Source organism: Schistocerca gregaria, chromosome 3 (genome assembly GCF_023897955.1).
Source record: "Schistocerca gregaria isolate iqSchGreg1 chromosome 3, iqSchGreg1.2, whole genome shotgun sequence".
Taxonomy (NCBI): Eukaryota; Metazoa; Arthropoda; class Insecta; order Orthoptera; family Acrididae; genus Schistocerca; species Schistocerca gregaria.
In genome coordinates this window covers 614,238,742-614,259,130 of record NC_064922.1, presented here as the reverse complement: position 1 = coordinate 614,259,130, position 20,389 = coordinate 614,238,742, and the positions used below count along the sequence as shown (strand labels likewise).

The window sequence follows — 20,389 nt, the reverse complement described above, 5'->3', positions numbered from 1 at the left end:
ACTCAGGCAGAACTTCAACTTCAAAAACCAACAAAAAAGTTGAATGTGTGTGTGCTCTTGTGAGAGCATACCGGCATTTAACAACAAGGACTTGTTAAACATTTTCACTGTGTAAAATTTTCACCCAAGTTTTGCACATGCGAAAGATTTGTGCCAAGAAGGCGTCGAAAAACCTCACAACCGAGCACAAGGAAAATCAAACAGCTGTGTGTGAGATTATTTTGAGAGGACTGCAAATGGCAATGAATGGTTCAGTTGTTTGATCACAGGTGACAAAGGCTGCATTTTTTAATAGGATCCCGAGACAAAGCTGGAAATTGAGACATGGCACACTGCGACATCTCCTTGACCAAAAAAAGCTCTAATACACAAATCAAAGATGAAAAGAGTCCTAATTTGCTTTTTTGACAGTACTAGGTTTGCACATATATAATTTGTACCTCCAGCACAAACTGTCAACCAGGTGTTTTACAAAGACATCCTTGAAAAGCTAAGGAAAAGGGTGGCTCAAGTGACACTGGACATTGCATCATAACAATGCCCCATGTCACAAGGCCACTTCCATCATGGAATCTTTGACCTCAAGAGGTGTTCCTGTTATTCCACAGCCTCCCTATTCACATGATCTGAGCCCTTTTGACCTTTCTTCTTTTCTTAAATTAAAAGATGTCTTAAAAGGATGTCATTTTGGGACTTTCAAAAGAATGTGACTGACATATTAAAGGTCCTACAAGTTGAAGCCTTTCAGTGGGACAATGACTCCACCTGTGTAAAGTGTACAGCTGCCAAAGGGAACTACTATGAGGGCGACACTATTGTTGTTTGAAAAAATAAAAACTTTAGTAGATACAAAATGAATCTCATTACTCTTCTCACACACCTTGTATCCCACTGTCACTGCCTCCTCTCTCACTTACACTGTCTCCTCATGCTGTTTTTCTCGTTGCCTCTATCTGCACCATACCTCAGCAGTTCAAAACTTCTGGAGGTCCAACTTCCTTTTATCCTATACCCAAGTGTTTAAAATTTTGGTCCAACTGACCATCAATATCTTCTCTCAGGCTCCCACACTGTTACTGTCTTCATCCCCCCCCCCCCCTCTCACTCTCTCCTCCCTCTCTCTTTTTCTCTCACTGGCACTGTCTCTTCTATTTTCTCTGTGACCCTCTCAGTTACTCTCTGTCAGCACATAATATAAAAGAGTGAATAAGTTTGCGTTCCAAAAATTTTTGTGACGATGGTGGAATGAGAATTGAGACAACTGTTTCCTCATCTTCCTGTTAGTCTTCTAAAGAGTAAGATCTTTACCTTTTTTTGTGCTCCCCTTCTTTTCCATGCTACAGCAGGATGTGCCGCTTACATGAAACAAATTCTATAGAACAGTAAAGTTTTGACAGTTTATATACTTCAACACATATAAATAATAAATAATTACAAATAATATTAGGTTAACACAAAATCATTTGATTTTCATTTTTTTCTGGATACTTTGCTCACTGATCGCAATTCATTGAAAATGCCTTGCTTATGGTGTGTATCTTAAAAAGAGTATAAATGCTATCAGAAATATTTGCAATCTTCCCAATTTTACATTGTTTTTGGCTGTCATTTTAAGTTCTTTTTGGGAATGCTGAGACCCCTTTTAGCCCAATTTTTGTCACTGCAGTACCACATTGGGCACATTTGTATAAGCATTAAGTGCTCATTATGCAGAGGCAGCATGTCAAATTTTTATTTACTAAAAACATAGTTTGGTGACCTGAGATCCCTTGCAAAGGCCCTAGAACTCTTGCCATGTGTTCACTATGTCAGTTAAAACTACATTTATGTCTCAGATTGGATACTATTTGCGTAAGTACACTCCTGGAAATGGAAAAAAGAACACACTGACACCGGTGTGTCAGACCCACCATACCTGCTCCGGACACTGCGAGAGGGCTGTACAAGCAATGATCACACGCACGGCACAGCGGACACACCAGGAACCGCGGTGTTGGCCGTCGAATGGCGCTAGCTGCGCAGCATTTGTGCACCGCCGCCGTCAGTGTCAGCCAGTTTGCCGTGGCATACGGAGCTCCATCGCAGTCTTTAACACTGGTAGCATGCCGCGACAGCGTGGACGTGAACCGTATGTGCAGTTGACGGACTTTGAGCGAGGGCGTATAGTGGGCATGCGAGAGGCCGGGTGGACGTACCGCCGAATTGCTCAACACGTGGGGCGTGAGGTCTCCACAGTACACCGATGTTGTCGCCAGTGGTCAGCGGAAGGTGCACCTGCGCGTCGACCTGGGACCGGACCGCAGCGACGCACGGATGCACGCCAAGATCGTAGGATCGTACGCAGTGCCGAAGGGGACCACACCGCCACTTCCCAGCAAATTAGGGACACTGTTGCTCCTGGGGTATCGGCGAGGACCATTCGCAAACGTCTCCATGAAGCTGGGCTACGGTCCCGCACACCGTTAGGCCGTCTTCCACTCATGTCCCAACATCGTGCAGCCTGCCTCCAGTGGTGTCGCGACAGGCGTGAATGGAGGGACGAATGGAGATGTGTCGTCTTCAGCAATGAGAGTCGCTTCTGCCTTGATGCCAATGATGGTTGTATGTGTGTTTGGCGCCGTGCAGGTGAGCGCCACAATCAGGACTACATACGACCGAGGCACACAGGGCCAACACCCGGCATCATGGTGTGGGGAGCGATCTCCTAAACTGGCCGTACATCTCTGGTGATCGTCGAGGGGACACTGAATAGTGCACGGTACATCCAAACCGTCATCGAACCCATCGTTCTACCATTCCTAGACCGGCAAGGGAACTTGCTGTTCCAACATGACAATGCACGTCTGCATGTATCCCGTGCCACCCAACGTGCTCTAGAAGGAGTAAGTCAACTATCCTGGCCAGCAAGATCTCCGGATCTGTTCCCCATTGAGCATGTTTGGGACTGGATGAAGCGTCGTCTCACGTGGTCTGCACGTCCAGCATGAACGCTGGTCCAACTGAGGCGCCAGGTGGAAATGGCATGGCAAGCCGTTCCACAGGACTACATCCAGCATCTCTACGATCGTCTCCATGGGAGAATAGCAGCCTGCATTGCTGCGAAAGGTGGATATATACTGTACTAGTGCCGACATTGTGCATGCTCTGTTGCCTGTGGTTCTGTCAGTGTGATCATGTGATGTATCTGACCCCAGGAATGTGTCAATAAAGTTTCCCCTTCCTGGGACAATGAATTCACGGTGTTCTTATTTCAATTTCCAGGAGTGTATAATAGTTTTGAACCTCTGGATCTCGATAATGGATAGTGATACTGAAGGTGGCTTCAATGAACTTGAAGAATATAATCTTTAGAACATATAGTAAAAATTTCAACGATCTGCCACAAGTAGAAATTATAGCAGTGGCTATCCAGATAATTGATACAGTCTGTATCCAAAACTTATGTCTCTCCCCCCCTCCCCCCCATCTTCCAGGAACTGCTCACAAACAAATGGTGCTTTTGTACGCAACCAAAGGGCCACACTAGACCACAAGTAATGCGAAAAAACCAACCAATTTGCTAAATTGTCCTGGGATGAAAGAAGTGCGTAATGTTTAAATTTTGACCCTGTACTGTAGGATAGCTATAGTATGTGTCCACTTTTCCATAGGCATACAATTGGTCACTAGGCCAAGGGCTATCCAAAACACCCCTTATCTCTGTGATCAATAGAGCCCAAGTTACGACCCCCACAAAAAACTGCAATATCATATGTGGATTTTTGAAACATATTGGTACTGTGCACTATCATGCACACACTGACTGGGTAGATAAAAACTCTACTCACTAGGTGGAAGCAGGAGAAAACACACATAAATGTTAGTGTTAATAGATTTTTTTGGTCCATCCAATTATACTGTACAGCAAAAGGGTAAATTTTTTCAGTAATTATTCCACCACTCGGAGTAGTACGCTCCCTCCCACTTTATGTGACCCCAATCAGATTTAAACTTTAATCCTATTTGGTGATACTGCAGGACAACCTACTTCCTAATGTTTCAACTTATGGTCCGTAAAATCAAATGCTTTTGTTAAATCATAGAAAATACATACTGTCCTCAATTTATCTGTTAGCCTTTCTAGTGCCTCACAAATACAAGAACAAATTGCATTCTCGGGATACTCCTTTCCTGAAACCAAACTGTGACCTGTACTTTCTTACAGTACTCTGTTTTCCCGGAAAATTTCCAAAACACTCATAGCAAAAAAATTGCTGTTAATGTTCTAAATAATCTCTTTCACCATTTTTATAGTCTTTTCACAAATGAGTATCTCAGTCTGTGAGGATACTGACAATACCTGAAAGACAAATTGCACATATGATTGAGTACTATGTATTTGTCCTGATCTCCACAATCCTACTTGAAATTTCATTACAGCCATGGAAATGGCTAGTGTTTTAACAATTGGTCCATTTGACCTTTGCTTGTTTCCTGTAGGTGCATGTGATATAGTAATCTTTTACATCAGTTCTCAAGAGTTGCGCACACTAATCAGTACCAGTAATTCTGCAATTCAACTTGCTGACTAGAGGGAAGAAGCAATTATTAAATATTATGCACAACTCTTGTGGATCAATAACACTTATTTTCACACAAGAGAGGAGTAATATGTTAAGTAATAGTTTGTATAATAATGTGGTACATCAACAGAAAGGCCCCAAAGACAAAGAAAATATGACAAAGCAGTATGTGATAGCCCGATTTCTTCACAAGCAACAAAGTATTAAAGACAGATAAAGGTTTATGAATGAAAATTTATAACTTTGTAAATAAGTGCAGCATGGACCTGAACAGTAAGTCAAATTAAAGATGACTGAGAATCAAAATGCAAATCATTAACTATTTCTAGGGAAAATAATGAATTTCTTATGTTTCTTTTATTTTTAGTAGCACAGAATCAAAATGACCAGGAACCAATTCGCTCAACATTTCCACAGAATGCCGAGAGGTGTGGAATGTTACTCCATCTTGCTGGAACCGCACTTCTTGATCTGCAATAAACTGGTTTAGCCTAGCTTGGAGGAAGGTCTCTAGCCTGCGACAATAACAGTATGAATTAACCGTTACAGTGTAACCACCTTCTTCGAAAAAATATGGTCCCCACACAAATCATTCAGCAACGGTGCACCAACTGTCACATGAGGGCTGTGTAGTGGTCGCTGATGAATTTCATGCGAGTTTTTTGCAGCCCAGTAGTGGAAATTCTGTTTGTTTACAGCTTCTGATAAGTGAAAATGGACCTCATCTGAAATAATAAACAAAGTGCAAGGTGGAATGTTTTGAAGAATTTCCTCACACACAGCTCTGGGAGTTCAAAAATCTCTTTCATTTAATTCCAGGGTAACCATCATTTTGAAGGGGTGCATATGAAGTTACCTATGAAGAATTCTTCTTACATTCCAATCAGATAATCCCAGGGCAGCTGCATGTTAAATTGCTCAATGCACTGGCGACTGTTGAGCGTGCGTGTGTGCACCCACGCACACCATATTTTCTGGCATTGTTGCTGTCTGAGGACAACCAGTAGGTTTTCTTTTCAGTGCTGAACCTGTCTTCCTAAAGTGACACCCACAGCTGAATAGGTTTTTCCATCCAGGACACAATCATGTCTGCCAAGTTCGAATCGTCTCCGAAATGCTCACCGAGTACTAATCACAGAACAACTGTTCCATATAAATTCCTCCACAATAAATGCACGATGCTCACCAAGCCACACCATGGCGCACACTAAAAATGGGATGTACACTGCTTTAAAACAAAACACACTCCACATTTGTATCCTCACTACAACTCGCACGCTTGCTACATCAAATGCGGGATGTTTTATTGCCGAACCCTGTAGTTTAGTAAGACAAAAGGCATTCAATTCTTTCAAACGTTACTAAGATAGTATTAATCATATAAAAATTGTGGCCATATAGACACATGCATGGCAAAAAGAAACATCTACTGATAAATTTAAATAGGTAATCAAATATGTTTTTAATGACAGTTAGCTTTGGTATCTTAACAGCCAGTGGGGCAGGTAAGGAGGTCAGTCCCTACCATGCAATCTTGGAGGGCAGTCTGTAGTTGTCAGTTTTGTCAATATTCAAAGCACATTAGCCACACAGTCTGGATTCTGAAGAATTTTCATAAGGTTTTTGACTATTTTGAGGTCATGTTGGACAGGTTATTTTTGCACATACTCTGGACTTAGTTTACTTGGTACTCAGTATTGGACTTCATAAATGTGGATAAGTCTGACTGTGATAATTTTTTAGACAGTATAAGAATCTGCTACTTATGCGAAGTCTGAATATTATCAGTCGTAGCCATCAAGATCACTTGGGGGCTTTGAAGAATGCAAAGGTAATTGTATTTCTAGAATGAATGAACGGTTAGTCTGTTTATCTATGAGTGAACATTTATGACTTATTATCACTTTAAGGAATTTCCTGTCCACAGACGAATCAAGAGCTGCTTAACTGTTCCCAATTTTATACAGATTAAGTAAAATGTGAGGACACAGAGTTTGGAGATGTGAATCACAGTCTTATGCAAAGTGCTGCAAAATGGTTCCAGCCTTACCTAACAGCAAACAAAGGGGGTTGTTGCAAAATACCTGTGGAGAAGCAATCAGACTTCTCCTGATTGGGAATTAATTACATGTGGGGTTCCTCAATGTTCCAACTTTGATTTGTTGCTTTTTCTTGTATACATTAATGACCTCTCATATGTTACAGTGACAGATGCTAAGTTTGTTTGGTTTGCAGATGATACAAACATTGCTATAAATAGGAAGTCAAGTACAGATTTAGAATTGGATGCTAACCAAATTTTCTCTGACATTAATCAATGGTTTGAAGCTAATTCACTGTCATTAAACTTTGAAAAGACAGATCAGGCAGTTCAGAACACGTAAGATTTCCTTTCAGCATGTGTACAAACTACGAAGGCATGCAGATAGAAGAGGTTGACAGTGTTAAATTTCTGGGGTTACAATTTGATGATAGATTCAGTTAGGAAGGGCATATCACAGAATTGCTGAAGTTCCTAAACAAATCTGTGTTTGTAATGTGAATAATGTCATATGTAGGAGATATAAATATAAAAAACTTGCATACTTTGCACCCATTACATTTCTCTGGAGAAACTTGTCAAACTGAGTAAACATTTTTAGAGTGCAAAAGTGTGTAATAACACTCATTTGTGGTGTTAATTCAAGAACATAATGTAGAAACCTGTTCAAAAATGGGGTATTCTAACCACTGCTTCTCAGTATATTTATCAATTTATTAAATTAGTTGCAAATAATATGTCTATATTTCCAAACAACAGCTCCATACCTAGTATCAATACTACAAATAAGAACAATCTAAATAAAGGCCTAAAACCACTTACCTTGGCCCAGAAAAGGGTCCAATACTTAGGAACACAAATTTTCAATAAATTGCGAGCAACAATCAAAAACTTGGTTGCAGCTAAATCATAGTTTAAATAGAGTTTGAAAGACATTTTGGTAGGAAACTGTTCCTTCTCTATAGACAAATATCTTAATAGGAGCTGTCAGACCAGTAAAAATGTGTGTTAGATTTCAGCTTCACAGCACTTTGTCACAACAGGCAAGAATATGTATTTTGTATGTGATAAATTTATTAAAAGTGCACAATCATCTTGCATTCTGACAGTATATTAATTCTGTTAAATATTAGCAGTTCCACTTTACTGCGATGTATTCACATATCTCGACAATCTCCTGACAATTGACCAGGGAAGTGAGTATTATATTCAAATGTTCTAAGTTTTTTATGTTATACTTTTTGACATGTTCCACACCCACGAGAACTTCCTCATTTTTGGAATGAAAACTGAATCTAATGTGAGCAATTCTTGTCTGGGCCTCCAAGAGCCACAGATTTCACAAGTCACACTGCAGCAGGCAGTAGAGTGGTTCAATAATACAGACATTATCTTACAAAAACACAACACCATCAGCAAACCAAAAAGCTTTTATTTCTTTTCTCCAACTAATTACAGTTTCATATTTCTCCTTGGTGTCCCTTAGTGATTGCTATACGGACAGATCAAATAACATCGAGGATACATGTCATAAACCTATCCGATTCCCTACTCGGTCAGTTTCATTTCATTCCCTGTATTTGATCTCCGTTACCTCCCGAATCTCGAAGAGTATGTTTCAGTCAATATTGTCAAAAGTTCTCTCTAAATTTCTTCAATCTATTTCTAAGACTACTCATAAGGTCTTTACTGTGTTGAATATTCTTACATTATCCCAGAACCCAAATCGGTATCTCCTGAGCTGGGCTTCCAATAGATTTGCCATTCTTCTGTAAGTAACTCTTGTCAGTAACTCTCAGAAATATGGCATAATTAACAGCTCGATAAGTCACACCTGTCAGCACCTGCCTTCTTTGGAATTTGAATTAATTGTTTTATAAGTCTGAGGTTACTTCAACAGTCTCATATTTTGCATAAAAGGTAGGACAATTTACTCATATTTTATGTTGTTACAAAGATCTCAATAATTCTGAGGGACTGACATCTACTCCCTCAGATTTTTCACTGCTGTGTCAAATCCTTCTTGCTGTATTATTTACCTATCTGATCATTTACTTTTTCTTCCTTTCTACAACAGTTTTCAAGTTTGTTTCCTTTGTACAGCCCTTCCACACATTCCTTCTTTCCTTAGTGCTAGATTGTCAGCTGAGCACTTAATATTCATTAGGGCTTCTCTTTTCTCCAACTGTCTCCTATAGCCAGCACCTATCTTCCTCATAACCGTCTGTGTTTCTACAGTTTTGCATTTCTCCTGTATCCATTACTTTTTTGCTATTTTGCACTTTATGTCATCATTTCTTAGACACCTATATATTTCATTTAGGCCGTTTCATTCACTTCATTTTTATATTCTCTCCTTTCATCAGTTACATTCAATATCTCTTGTCTGGTCCACAGACTACTTCTAGACCTTCTCTATTTGTCTATTGTCCATAGGATTCTATCACTCAGAGCCATGCATCCATATTGTATTGTACTCATTTCCCTCATTTTGGTTGCATCCATTGCACAGCTTCGTGTATCTTTGAAACTCAACTTCAGGTTCTTTTAAAATGTCCTGATCCTATCTCCTTTGACTTTCTACCTTTCCGCAATTGCCTTAGCTTTAATCTTCTTGAAATCTTTGCCTTATCACTACATAACTCATCTGAAATCTTCTGGTTCCTCCAGGTGTATTTTATGTCTACAACCTACTATAAGGATTCTTAAACTATACTGTTATATCACGTCACACATTCTTTCAGTCTCTTCGTCATCTGTGAAGGTTGGTTTAAAAGAGAGGGGAAGGGACCAAACTATGAGGTAATCGGTCCCTTTTTCCGAAGGAAACAGTGCCAGAAGAATGAGAATAAGACAATGAGACTTACAACACAAAACAGAGTGAAAGCAAAATCCACAACAACGACTGAAAGGCAACAAACACTTAAACAGAAAAAAAGGGGACAAGAAAAACACAAAGACACACAAAACACGTAGAACAGGTTAAAACAAGAAAACAGGTTACCATGGCCGGCTGACAATGATAAAACTTTAAACTAAAGCTGCTGTTGAGGCATTGCCGCCTAACATCAGAGGTAGGGTGCTGGGAAGGTTAAAAGTCTACTGCAGAGCAGCTAAAAGTGGGCAGTCCAGCAAGAGATGACTGTCATTCGTGAGCCACAGCGACACTGCGGTGGGACCTCGCGACGGAGGAGGTAACCATGCGTCAGCCACATATGGTCAATGTGGAGAGACTAGGAGAGGCACCAACATGCACGTAGAAAGTACGAAGTGACAGGAAACTGTGGATGAAAATCGGGAGCGGGCCTTGGAAACCCCATTTGTATAATGTGGCAAGGATACGATGCCGCCAGGTCGTGTCATAAGCTTTTCGTAAATAAAAAAAAGATGACAACCAGATGTTGGCATCGGGCCAAGGATGTTCGGATGGCAGACTCAAGGGACACAAGAGTTGAGTTGAGCTGATTTGGGGGAAGAGATGAAACAGCAAGGTCTGTACTGAGACTTGGAACGCTTAAAGATTGCTGGTGTTTAATCACCAGCAAGTGATGACGTGATACGCTTCATTGCGCATCATCTGCCATGATGTCATTCACTCCGATCAGGGGCCCTCCACATGGGCGCCACCGAGCTGCACCAAAAGCCACCTGGCAGGATGGCCATTGCTGGGAGTCCCGATGCCCCAGGGCGACAGGCACCCTGACACGGGTGGGGAGTTAATGGCGCAGGCATCAGCAGAACAATTCCTGTGTTTTCAGGTGGCTACAGCAGGGTACATGGTGGCCTCACCACAACAGACTGTCTACTGTGCAGGATATCAGGTGCAAAGAAGTCCATGGTCATCGTCAGCACAAAAAGCGACACTGCATAGTGCATGGTGGAAAACGCACCCAGGAAGGCGTCCTCACCCAGGAGGTGGAGAATGAGCTGGACTGCAGTCTGACAATGAGAAAGTGGGCTAAAGACCTCAAGGCACGATGGACACGATGCACCATGTAAGGCGCCCTTTCCCAATTGGCTTGCTCTTCAGGAAAATTTTGAAAAACGGAGGTCAAACCCCACAGGGGATCATCACATATAGGCCAAAACATGTCAGACTTCTTTTCATCTGCCTCGTACGACAGGCAGGAATACCTCGGGCCTGTTCTAACCCCGAGACCCGCAGGGGAGGTCTGTGAAGGAATAAACGTGTACTACTGTAACGGGTGTTGGTTTTGTATGGAAGTTGGCTACTGTAATGAGTTCACTAGGCTGAGTAGATTAGATAGATTAGATTAATACTTGTTCCATGGATTATGAATACGACACTTCGTAATGATGTGGAACGTGTCAGGTTAATGAAAGATGTCTGTACACGATATTAATTACACAAAATATTGCATTACACTAATGTTTAAGTTAGTTTTTTTTCCCTCCCTTAATTTATATCTAAAAATTCAGCCAATGAGTAGAAGGAGTTGTCATCTAGATATTCTTTTAATTTTATACCAGTTTTTCACCAAGTCCTATTTTCTTATTCATTATTAAACCTACTCTTTCATTGCCCTTTTCTGATTTTGTGCTGTTAACCCAGTACAAAAAATACTTTTCTTCCTGTCCCTGCACTTAATTTATTCCCATTATATCTAACTTTAGCTACTCTATGTTTCTTTATAAATTCTCTAATCCACCCACCTACAATGATTATAATATTACACAGTTTTGCACGCAGAACACCAGTTTTGTTTTTCCTTGTAACATTCTCCTGAGTAGGCCTGCCCAGATAGCCAGATGGGGGACTATTTTACCTCTAGAATATTTTACTTACGAGGGCACAAAAATCATTAAGGCATATAGCAGAGCTGCATGTCCACAGGAAATTGAACAGCTGTAGTTTACCCTTACTTTTAGCAAGGCATGTTAGTTAATGTTACATAGCCAGATCAGTTGATTACCCAGGCTGTTGTCCATAAAAGTACTGAAAGGGTTTGTTGCCTCGTTTCAGCAAATGGTCTAGCTTCTTCAACAATAACCCTCCAAGGTGGTTGCATCCACAGTTTCTTGTACCTTTGAGGCGTGCATGCCCCCCCCCCCACCTCAGCAAGAGTCATGGTTTGTGAAGGGATGTACCAAATAGATTCATAAATAAACATAGTGTTTATTCACTTTATTTTATGCAGTGTACTCCATCCTCCCAAAAATAAAGACAGTTTTGCTTATGAGAAGTTTTTGTGTGTGCAGCTAAGCATTCCTTAGCCTTTTCCAATCCTCTATTGTACCTCTGGGGAGTTTGGCTGAAGTCTTCTTTTCATGTAAATTACTCTGAAGAGAATCTGTGAGGAGGGAGGGGGTGTTACAAACCTTGATAAGTATGTTGTACTACATTCCACTGAAGCATCTAAACATTTGCAGACACAAGGCACAACTTTTGAAGTTGTGAATGATGCAATATCTCACTGTTAGAGGCAAACTGTATCAATATGAAGTTATCTTTTCATGGCATAAAATATAAGAATGAGGAAAGAAACTTCTAGAACTACTCCGCATGTCACAGTGAACTGCATGGCAGACAGTATGTCACATTGTACCAGTTATTAGTGTTTCTTCCCGGCCCATTCACATATGAGTACGGGAAGAGTCAGTGCTTGAATGGCTCTGTGTGTGCTGCAATTATTCTAATGTTGTCCTCACGATCCCCAAGTGAGCAATTTCTTAAAACTTTGTAAATAGACTTTCTTGGAATAGTTTATGTCTATCTTCAATAGTCTTGCCAGTTAAGTTTCTTCAGCATCAATATAACACTCTCGCACAGGTCAAACAAACCTGTGACCATTCATGCTGGCCTTCTCTGTATACATTCAATATCCCTTGTTAGTCCTATTTGATATGGGTACCACACACTTTAGCAATATTCTAGAATGAGCATCTACTGTCACTCATTTCCTGTAGCAGTAAGGCATCTACTTAGATTCATGACAGGCATCAAAAAACCTCCTCTGTATTGATAGGTAGCAGATGACACAGAAACTAAAATTCTGAATAGTGACCATATCTTACAACATAACTGCTAAACTAAAATTATTCAAAACAAAAGAAAATAACTTGGAATTAAAATATTTATTATTGGTCAAGAGTTATTTCGGAGTACTGACCTTACCACAGTCTCGACAAATAAATGGTTTTTCACCAGTGTGAGACCGTCGATGTACTACAAGATGTGATGAGTACATGTATGACTTCCCACATTCCTTACACACAAATGGCCTCTCTCCTGTATGAGTACGGCGGTGATGTGACAGGTGCGATGACTGTGCAAAGGTCTTCCCACACTGTTGGCATGTGAAGGGCCTTTCACCTGTGTGTGTCCTTGTGTGTACCGCTAGGTGAGATGAATAGCAGTACGACTTCCCACATACCTGCAATCACAAACAATTAGAACGGCGAATCAACACAGAAAAACAACATTCATTGTAATTCTGTATTCTCTCTCTCTCTCTCACACACACACACACACACACACACACACACACTGAAGTTACCAGCCAATGCCAGCTCAGCAGAATCAGCAGAGGGGGTTTCCACAGCTGACACTTCTAGATGGGGGACAACAAGCAGACTCCCGCCTCATGATCGATCAAACTACTGATTACACCATTCCAGGCCACTAATCCTGCTCCAGATGTCTCAACATGTCCTTCAACAACAGTCAGCACATGGAAATAGGATTTAAACCACCAGCAAGTCATCACAGCTGAGTCACCCTATGACACACAGTCTGTGTCAGTCGTCACTCAATCTATGACACTGCCTTCACAGGACCACAGACCAATGATTGATGCCCGACTATCCAACCCAGGCAAAAAGATGTCATCTTCCTGCCACACTACGACCCCATCCTACAGTCATCAGCCGCCATTCACCATCATGCTGTGGTAGCTGGGCCACTGCTACTCCCCGCGAGGAATGTTGCATTGGCACACCCGAGTGGTGGACGTCAGGTGGGCCGAACCATATCTGTTAGTGTTTATCAATAAAGTGGTATATAAAACATATTGGCTGCCCTATTCGCCTTGTCCATTACCAACCTCCAATAGAGAAAGGCGCCCACTCCTATGTTGCAATAAAAATTGTTACAGTATTTTGTGTCAGAATACCTGCTGGAACTGCAAATGGTTGTCCAATGAGGCATTGAAGTGACAGATGTGCAGCAGCAGTGGTGATCTGCGCAAGTTTTCATGTGACAGTACAAAATGTTTTATCTTCGACCTGTCTCATTGTGTCTATCCTTTCCTGTCTACTTTGATTAAAGTATACGCTTGTGGTGGCAGTGCTGAGCAAAATGGCTGTACATGAGAAAGCAACAACCCAGGAAACAATTCAGCATCTACTACATGAGGTAGTTAAGGCTAGAGCTGATGAGGTAGCTAAGGTTAGAGATGACAATGAAGTTTTGTGTAGAGGGTGAAAGGATGGAAGGCCATCTTCTGTTGTGCCTTCAGCCATCTTGATTCTGGTATGGCCTCATTGGTGATACTGGGATCTGATGAAGGTAGTTTTGTATTTACAGATAGTTTGGACATGGATGTGAAATTAGGGAACTGGAGTGATGAACAGTTAAGTGTAGCTCATTTAAAATTAGTACGGAATGCCAAGTCATACATTATGTGCAATGAGAAATTGGAGGACTCAATAAGAGTTTTGCGGATCATATCAGGCAAATCTTTGTCAATGCCTACGAATCAATACGTGATGACTGTGCCAATAAAGCCACTTTGCTGGAAGCAGAACAATGTGCACATGATGCATTTCCGCAGGTACTGCCATCTGAAATGTTACAGAAAGTAAGCATGGAGTTTCCAAGAGACCTGGACGAAGCAGTGACAACTGCAGTAGCTCTGACTGAAATTGATTCTGTAGAAGACCAAGGGAGAAATGGATATCCCTTAATGCATTGATAGACTGTTACACGTATGGTGCTCCAGGACACATTGAATGTTTCCATACAAAAGTGCAATTTCAAAGGTGGAGCAGCACACTTCTCAAAAATGTTCAAAAGCACATAGATGGCCAAATCGGTGCAACACTTGCCTTCTGTGTTAAAACGGTCTGTGGGGTGATGTGACCACTGTGCAACGCTCCCAGTAAGTTTTGGCTATGGGAGATCCTGGTGCAAAATCAGTAACAGATGTTTCTCTTTTTAGCTATATAAAGGGAAGCTAATTTAAGGTGGTTTTGGATACAGGATCACAGGTAATGGTGGCTGGAGGGAGAGACTTCTGAATGTGCACGGAAGTTCTACTTTTCGTGGGCATTGGCTACATCATCATTCTGGGTCTGGACTTGCCGAATAAACATCACACTAAAGACTACCTGCACAGCAGACCTGGAAACAGCTGAGCACAAGGGCTGATGAGCCATGGACTGCTGCATTGCGGTAAATTACTGGTGGTCACAGAGGAAACAATACGCTGAGGACTTCATAAAGAGCTTCATCCACTGCATTTAAAGATTGTTCATAGAGCGTTCACTAGCAAATACAACTGCAAAGGCTGCATGAAGCAGAGAAACCTTTTCAATTAATAGGCCTCAATTCCCTTTGCCCTTTTGCACTAAAACCAGCAGAAAATCGATATGTACTAAACACAATCAATCATTTTTTGAATGTACTTTGCCATGACTGCCATAAGAAACCAACAATCAGACAGTGGTTCACACTTTCATTAACCACTGGCTATTGAAATTTGGCACACCGGAAGCAATAACAACAGACCAATGCACGAACTTTACGTCTGAATTTTTTAAGCAGCTATCTTGACTACTGTGCATTAAGAAGTTACAAACTTGCCCTTCAAGTGAACAATAATACACGAGGGAGGGCATGGGACATTTAGCAAAATACTAAGTAATTATGTGAATAGTAGTCACGATAATTGGGACCCCATCTGTTACAGCATGTCATTAGTGCGTATAATTCAAAAATCCTCAAAAACATAGATCTTTCACTTTATGAGGTCACTTTTGGTAGAAAAACGCCCTCATATTTTGAATTATGTCAACCTATTACGGGGGAGGCTGTATCTTACGTTCAGGACTTTACTGAAAGGCTAGGCTAAAAGGAATAAGGTGTGAAGTGAAAAAAGGACACAAAGACTCTTTAAAGGCAGGGAAACATTCACAATAGAAAGCTAAATTATCTAAGTATCACACTGGACAGTGAATTATGTTGTATAACCCTCATGTTCTGATGGGTAAAACAGAGAATAATTCTGAAATACTAAAGACCCTATCACGTAGTCTAAACGACATCCCCAGTTAACGTTAAATACAACTCCCTGCCCAAACCACAGTTGTCCATTGAGTAGAATCTGCCCATTTCAAGGTGGGCTGGAAGCTCTGCCTCAATTGCTGGCACTCCTCCTGAAGGGGGAAGGGACTTGGGCAAAGAAAGCATAAGAAAAGGGTAGAAAGTGACGCAGAGTGCACCCGAGATTGTTCCACCATGTTCATACATCTTAAGATCATGAGGTGAGTTAAGTGTTTGTAATTATTGATCAGTTTGTATTATGCCTATATTTATGTTGTATTATTTCTAAAGGAATGGTTCATGGAGGACATTTGCATATATGTAATGTAGTTATAGAACTGTTAATAGAACATTAGTGTTTCTAACTTAAATAAACTGTTTTGTTTTATAGGTAGCTGCTACAAAAGCAGCTAAGCAGACAGAAAGTGGGTTGGTAACGAGTGAGTATATGTGTGACACACTTTGGTGAGTAGCCTTAAGGGTTGAAGGTTCTTTACAACTGATGTTTTCTAGGTCATTTCAGCCATTTAAGAAGATGAGGGATTTCAGGAAGTACTACTTTCCACTGTCGAGCCACTGGAGTGCTGAGCCACGCAAGTCACTGTTTGCCCCACAAAGCAAATACACACCATACCTGAGCCATGCGGTCAGACTCTTGTTTTGCTCCGAGAAGCCCACAACCAAGGTCGAAGAGGTCATTACAAATAGAACTGAATTTTTCCAGAAGATGGGGTCACACTGGCTGAACTCTTAAGTACTGAAAATGATAGTAGTCACTGCCACCTGCTTTGACCAAGGACATTTTGGCTGTGCCCAGCACATGAAGCCCCAAGGTCAAGGATTGATAATGAATGGTACACAATGCGACATTTCAGATCTCACTTTCTGGTTACCTGTCACCATTAACAGAACCGTAACTCTAAACACCAGCTACTCATTAATTTATCTTCCAGACCTACCTTTCAAAATCCTGCCCAAGGAAAACCCGTCTTTCCTAAACAACATGACGCACTTCTTCTAGCTACCCTGGATCAGGTGATAGCAGCACAATATGATCATCTGACAATGGAACGTCTACTCAACCACATCAGGATACATTAACAACGAATGAAGGAATCAATTCAAAACCATAGGGATTAGCACATCTGCCATTTGTGTAATTCTGAACGTAGTAAGTATTGTGTACTGCCACCACAGATGTAGAGTTGCCTGAATCCCGTCCTTACCTTCCTTCAGGCAGCGGATCCACAACAGTACAACAGTCAAACCGGTACCAGTGAAGAAGTGACAACCACAGTGAACAATAACAAATTGTGGGGAAAAAAGTGCAGAAACTCAGTGCTTAAGCACTGTAGGAGGGAAATACAGTATCTACTGTAAATAAAATGAAAAGGGAGGACACAGCAAAGTCTTATTCAAGCAATTAATACATGTGAAAGTGTGTGTGGTATTGTCAGACCAACAAAACCAGAATCCAGAAGACTGGATTAATCCAAGCACAGAGGAAATGTAACAGCTCAAATACTGACAGCCAGTACCACAGCCCATCAACTTAAGTCAGGTCACAATTGCTAGCCAATGCCCTGCCAGCTCAGCAGCATCAGCAGACACAGCTTCTGTAATCAGAGCTTTCATGTTAGAAATGTCACACCGACTCCCGTTGCATGACTGATCAATTCCCTGAATGCGCCACACCAGTCCATCGACCAGCTACAGATATTTTGACACAGCCTCATTAAATATGATCTTCAGCACATGGAAATGGGATTTAAACCACCAGGACCAGCCCCTCAGCAAGTCGTAACAGCTGGGCTGTTCAGCCTGTGTCAGTCATCACCTCATCCATGACACTGCCTCCACCGGCAAGTGAATCAACAAGTACTGTCTTTAGTGTCCAACCCAGGCACAAGGACATCGGCACACTGCTACACCACAGCCTTCAGCATACTGTGGTAGCTGAGCTGCCACTACAACCCACAGGAAAAGCTTGTGTTGGCACACCCATACCCAAGTGCTGGGGACCGAAGATCACCAGCCATCATCTGTAGTCTGCTTCACATGTCCTGAACTGCATTTGTTTGTGTTCATTAATAAAGTGTTCAATCAACTGACTGCTGCCTTCTTCACCCGCTACATCGCCAACCTCCAGCTGAGAACCATTAACCCACTCCCACCCTGGAGTAAACTGTGTTAAAAAATTGTACTGTGGCACACACTGTTAATGTATATTAATGTCTTTGAAGAGAACACTGTAGTAACCTCAAACTTCACAGATGATGTAATTATTTATAATTAAGTGCTGTCTGAAAAAAGCTGAGCAACACTTCAGTCAGATCTTGACAGGTTTTCAGAGTGGCACAGAGACAGGCGACATGCTATAAGTGTCCATAAATGTGAAACTGTGCACGTCACAAAAGAAAACAAAAAAGGGTAGTATCCTAAAACTACAATATCAGTGACTCACAACTGGAATCCTTCAGCTCACATATAGAATTGGTGTTACAATTTGTTGGGATATGAAATCAAAAGATCGTTTGGGGCTCAGCAGTATGCAAAGTACGTAGAAGACATTGCTTCACGGGTAACATACTGGGAGAATATAATCGGTCTACAATGGAGACTACTTACAAAACACTCATCTACCCATCACAGAATACTGTTGAAATGTGAGAGACATGTAACAAATAGGTCAAACGATGGATATTAAGTTTACACATGGAAGGGCAGCACAAATGATCAAAGGTTGGTTTGATCCAAGGAGATGCTTGAAAAACTGAAATGGCAGGCACTTCAAACTATTTCACAAAGTCCTATTTATGAAGTTCCAAGAATCAACTTTAAATGATGAATCTATAAATTTACTACAGGACCCTATATTTCACTCTCACAGGGATCATTAAGACAATGTTAGACTAGTTACAGTGCATGAGGTTGTGCTTTTAAGTAACCATTCTTCCTGTGCTTCATACATGGATGAAAAACTGGTACAATGGGAAATCCCTTTCCGTACATTTCACAGTTGTCTGCAGAGTATAGATGAATTTTTTTTTTTGGTAATACTGTAAGAAAAATGTACAAACAAAATGCTTTTGTCATAAGAGGTTGTAATTTATATCCAACAAAATTAAGTAAACTTGTCCTTATTTGGCATGCTAAACCTCTTATCAGAAATAACTAATTAATGGAAAATCTCATATAAAGATGTGAAACAATTACTAACAAAGAGAGAGAGGGGCTGGCCAGTACTTACCTCAGCTCAGTACAGCCGATAGAAACACAAAAAACAACCGAAAATTTAAGTTCCTAGCTTTCGGAATAAATGTTCCTTCATCAGGGAGGAGAGAGGGGAAAGAAAGGGAAGAAGGGAAAGTGGATTTAGTTACTCACAACCCAGGTTATGAAGCAACAGGGAAAGGAAAACAGGGAAGGTAGCAAGGATGGAGGCATGGTTGTCTGAGGGAAGCCAAAGATATTCTACTGCAGGTACTGTGCCAGCTTCAAACCAAAGAGGATGCATACAGAAGTAAAGAGGTGTATAGTATAAAGATGTAGGATGGAAAGATGCATGAATGGCTAAAGAGGAAAGGGAAAGAGGAGAAGACTGAAAAGTAAATGGGAGTGAGGTTGTTTAACGTAGGTAACACTCCAAGTCAGCAACTTGCAATAAAATGACACTAATTTGCACAAAGACCATTACCTTGTCAGCAATGTCAAAATTTACTGTACACACTGGATTCAAATTTTGGACACGTCATTGTTAGCAGTTATAGTGCATCCCACTGACACACAATTTGAATGCAGCTGTGTTGGAAGTGGAATTCCAATCCATGAACACAGCTGTGAATTTGTTTATTTTGAACTGAAAGGTTAGTTTTAGATGTTGGGTGGACAGAAGTGCCACTCCACTCAACATTCATAAACCTACTGTGCTGAGAATTAGAATGGAATGGAATGGAAAGGAAAGGAAAGGAAAGAAAAGAAGTGAATGATGAAACAAACATGAAGTCACGCTTCCCCTGAAACACCAGGCAATGAAAGAAATTTTGCTGGATGGATAACTACAAAGAACATATTCCAGCAGGATGTAATCTGTCAACATGTGTGTGGTCATAATCAAGGTAAGTAATAACCCACTTTAATAAAGACAATTTAATGGGAGCAAGATGGCTCTTTGAAATTATCTTCGCAAGCTTGTTTTTGGCATTAAAAATTTTTTCCTAATGTTTATCATCAACAGAAATGACACAGCTCAGAGATGCCATTTATCTACTGTGAGGAGCATTTCATTTGGAAATATTGTGTGGCTTGCCGAATTGTGGGTTACTGAATGACACATGTTGACAAAAGACTGCACAGATCACACTGCCAAAGGAACAACTAAAACATCAGGCAAATGTAGTAGAATACTTGGACCTCATGTTGGTTTGGCTTCTGGCTGTGTTCGAAACTGCTTACTGCTGTGTTTTTCCAAAATGACTCTCGTGGTGTAATGAATGCCAAAAT

General features: G+C 41.0%; 1 protein-coding gene across 5 annotated transcripts in view; it reads right to left on the bottom strand.

The window, feature by feature from the left end:
* The window catches only part of LOC126354394 (zinc finger protein 239-like), a 73,488-nt gene that overhangs the window by 39,706 nt on the left and 13,393 nt on the right, over window positions 1–20,389 (bottom strand). For all 5 annotated transcript variants that reach the window (XM_050004000.1, XM_050004004.1, XM_050004001.1 and 2 more), the window contains exon 3: window positions 12,735–12,998. In XM_050004000.1, coding sequence (XP_049859957.1) covers window positions 12,735–12,998 — 264 coding nt within the window. The remainder of the gene's footprint in view (window positions 1–12,734; window positions 12,999–20,389) is intronic.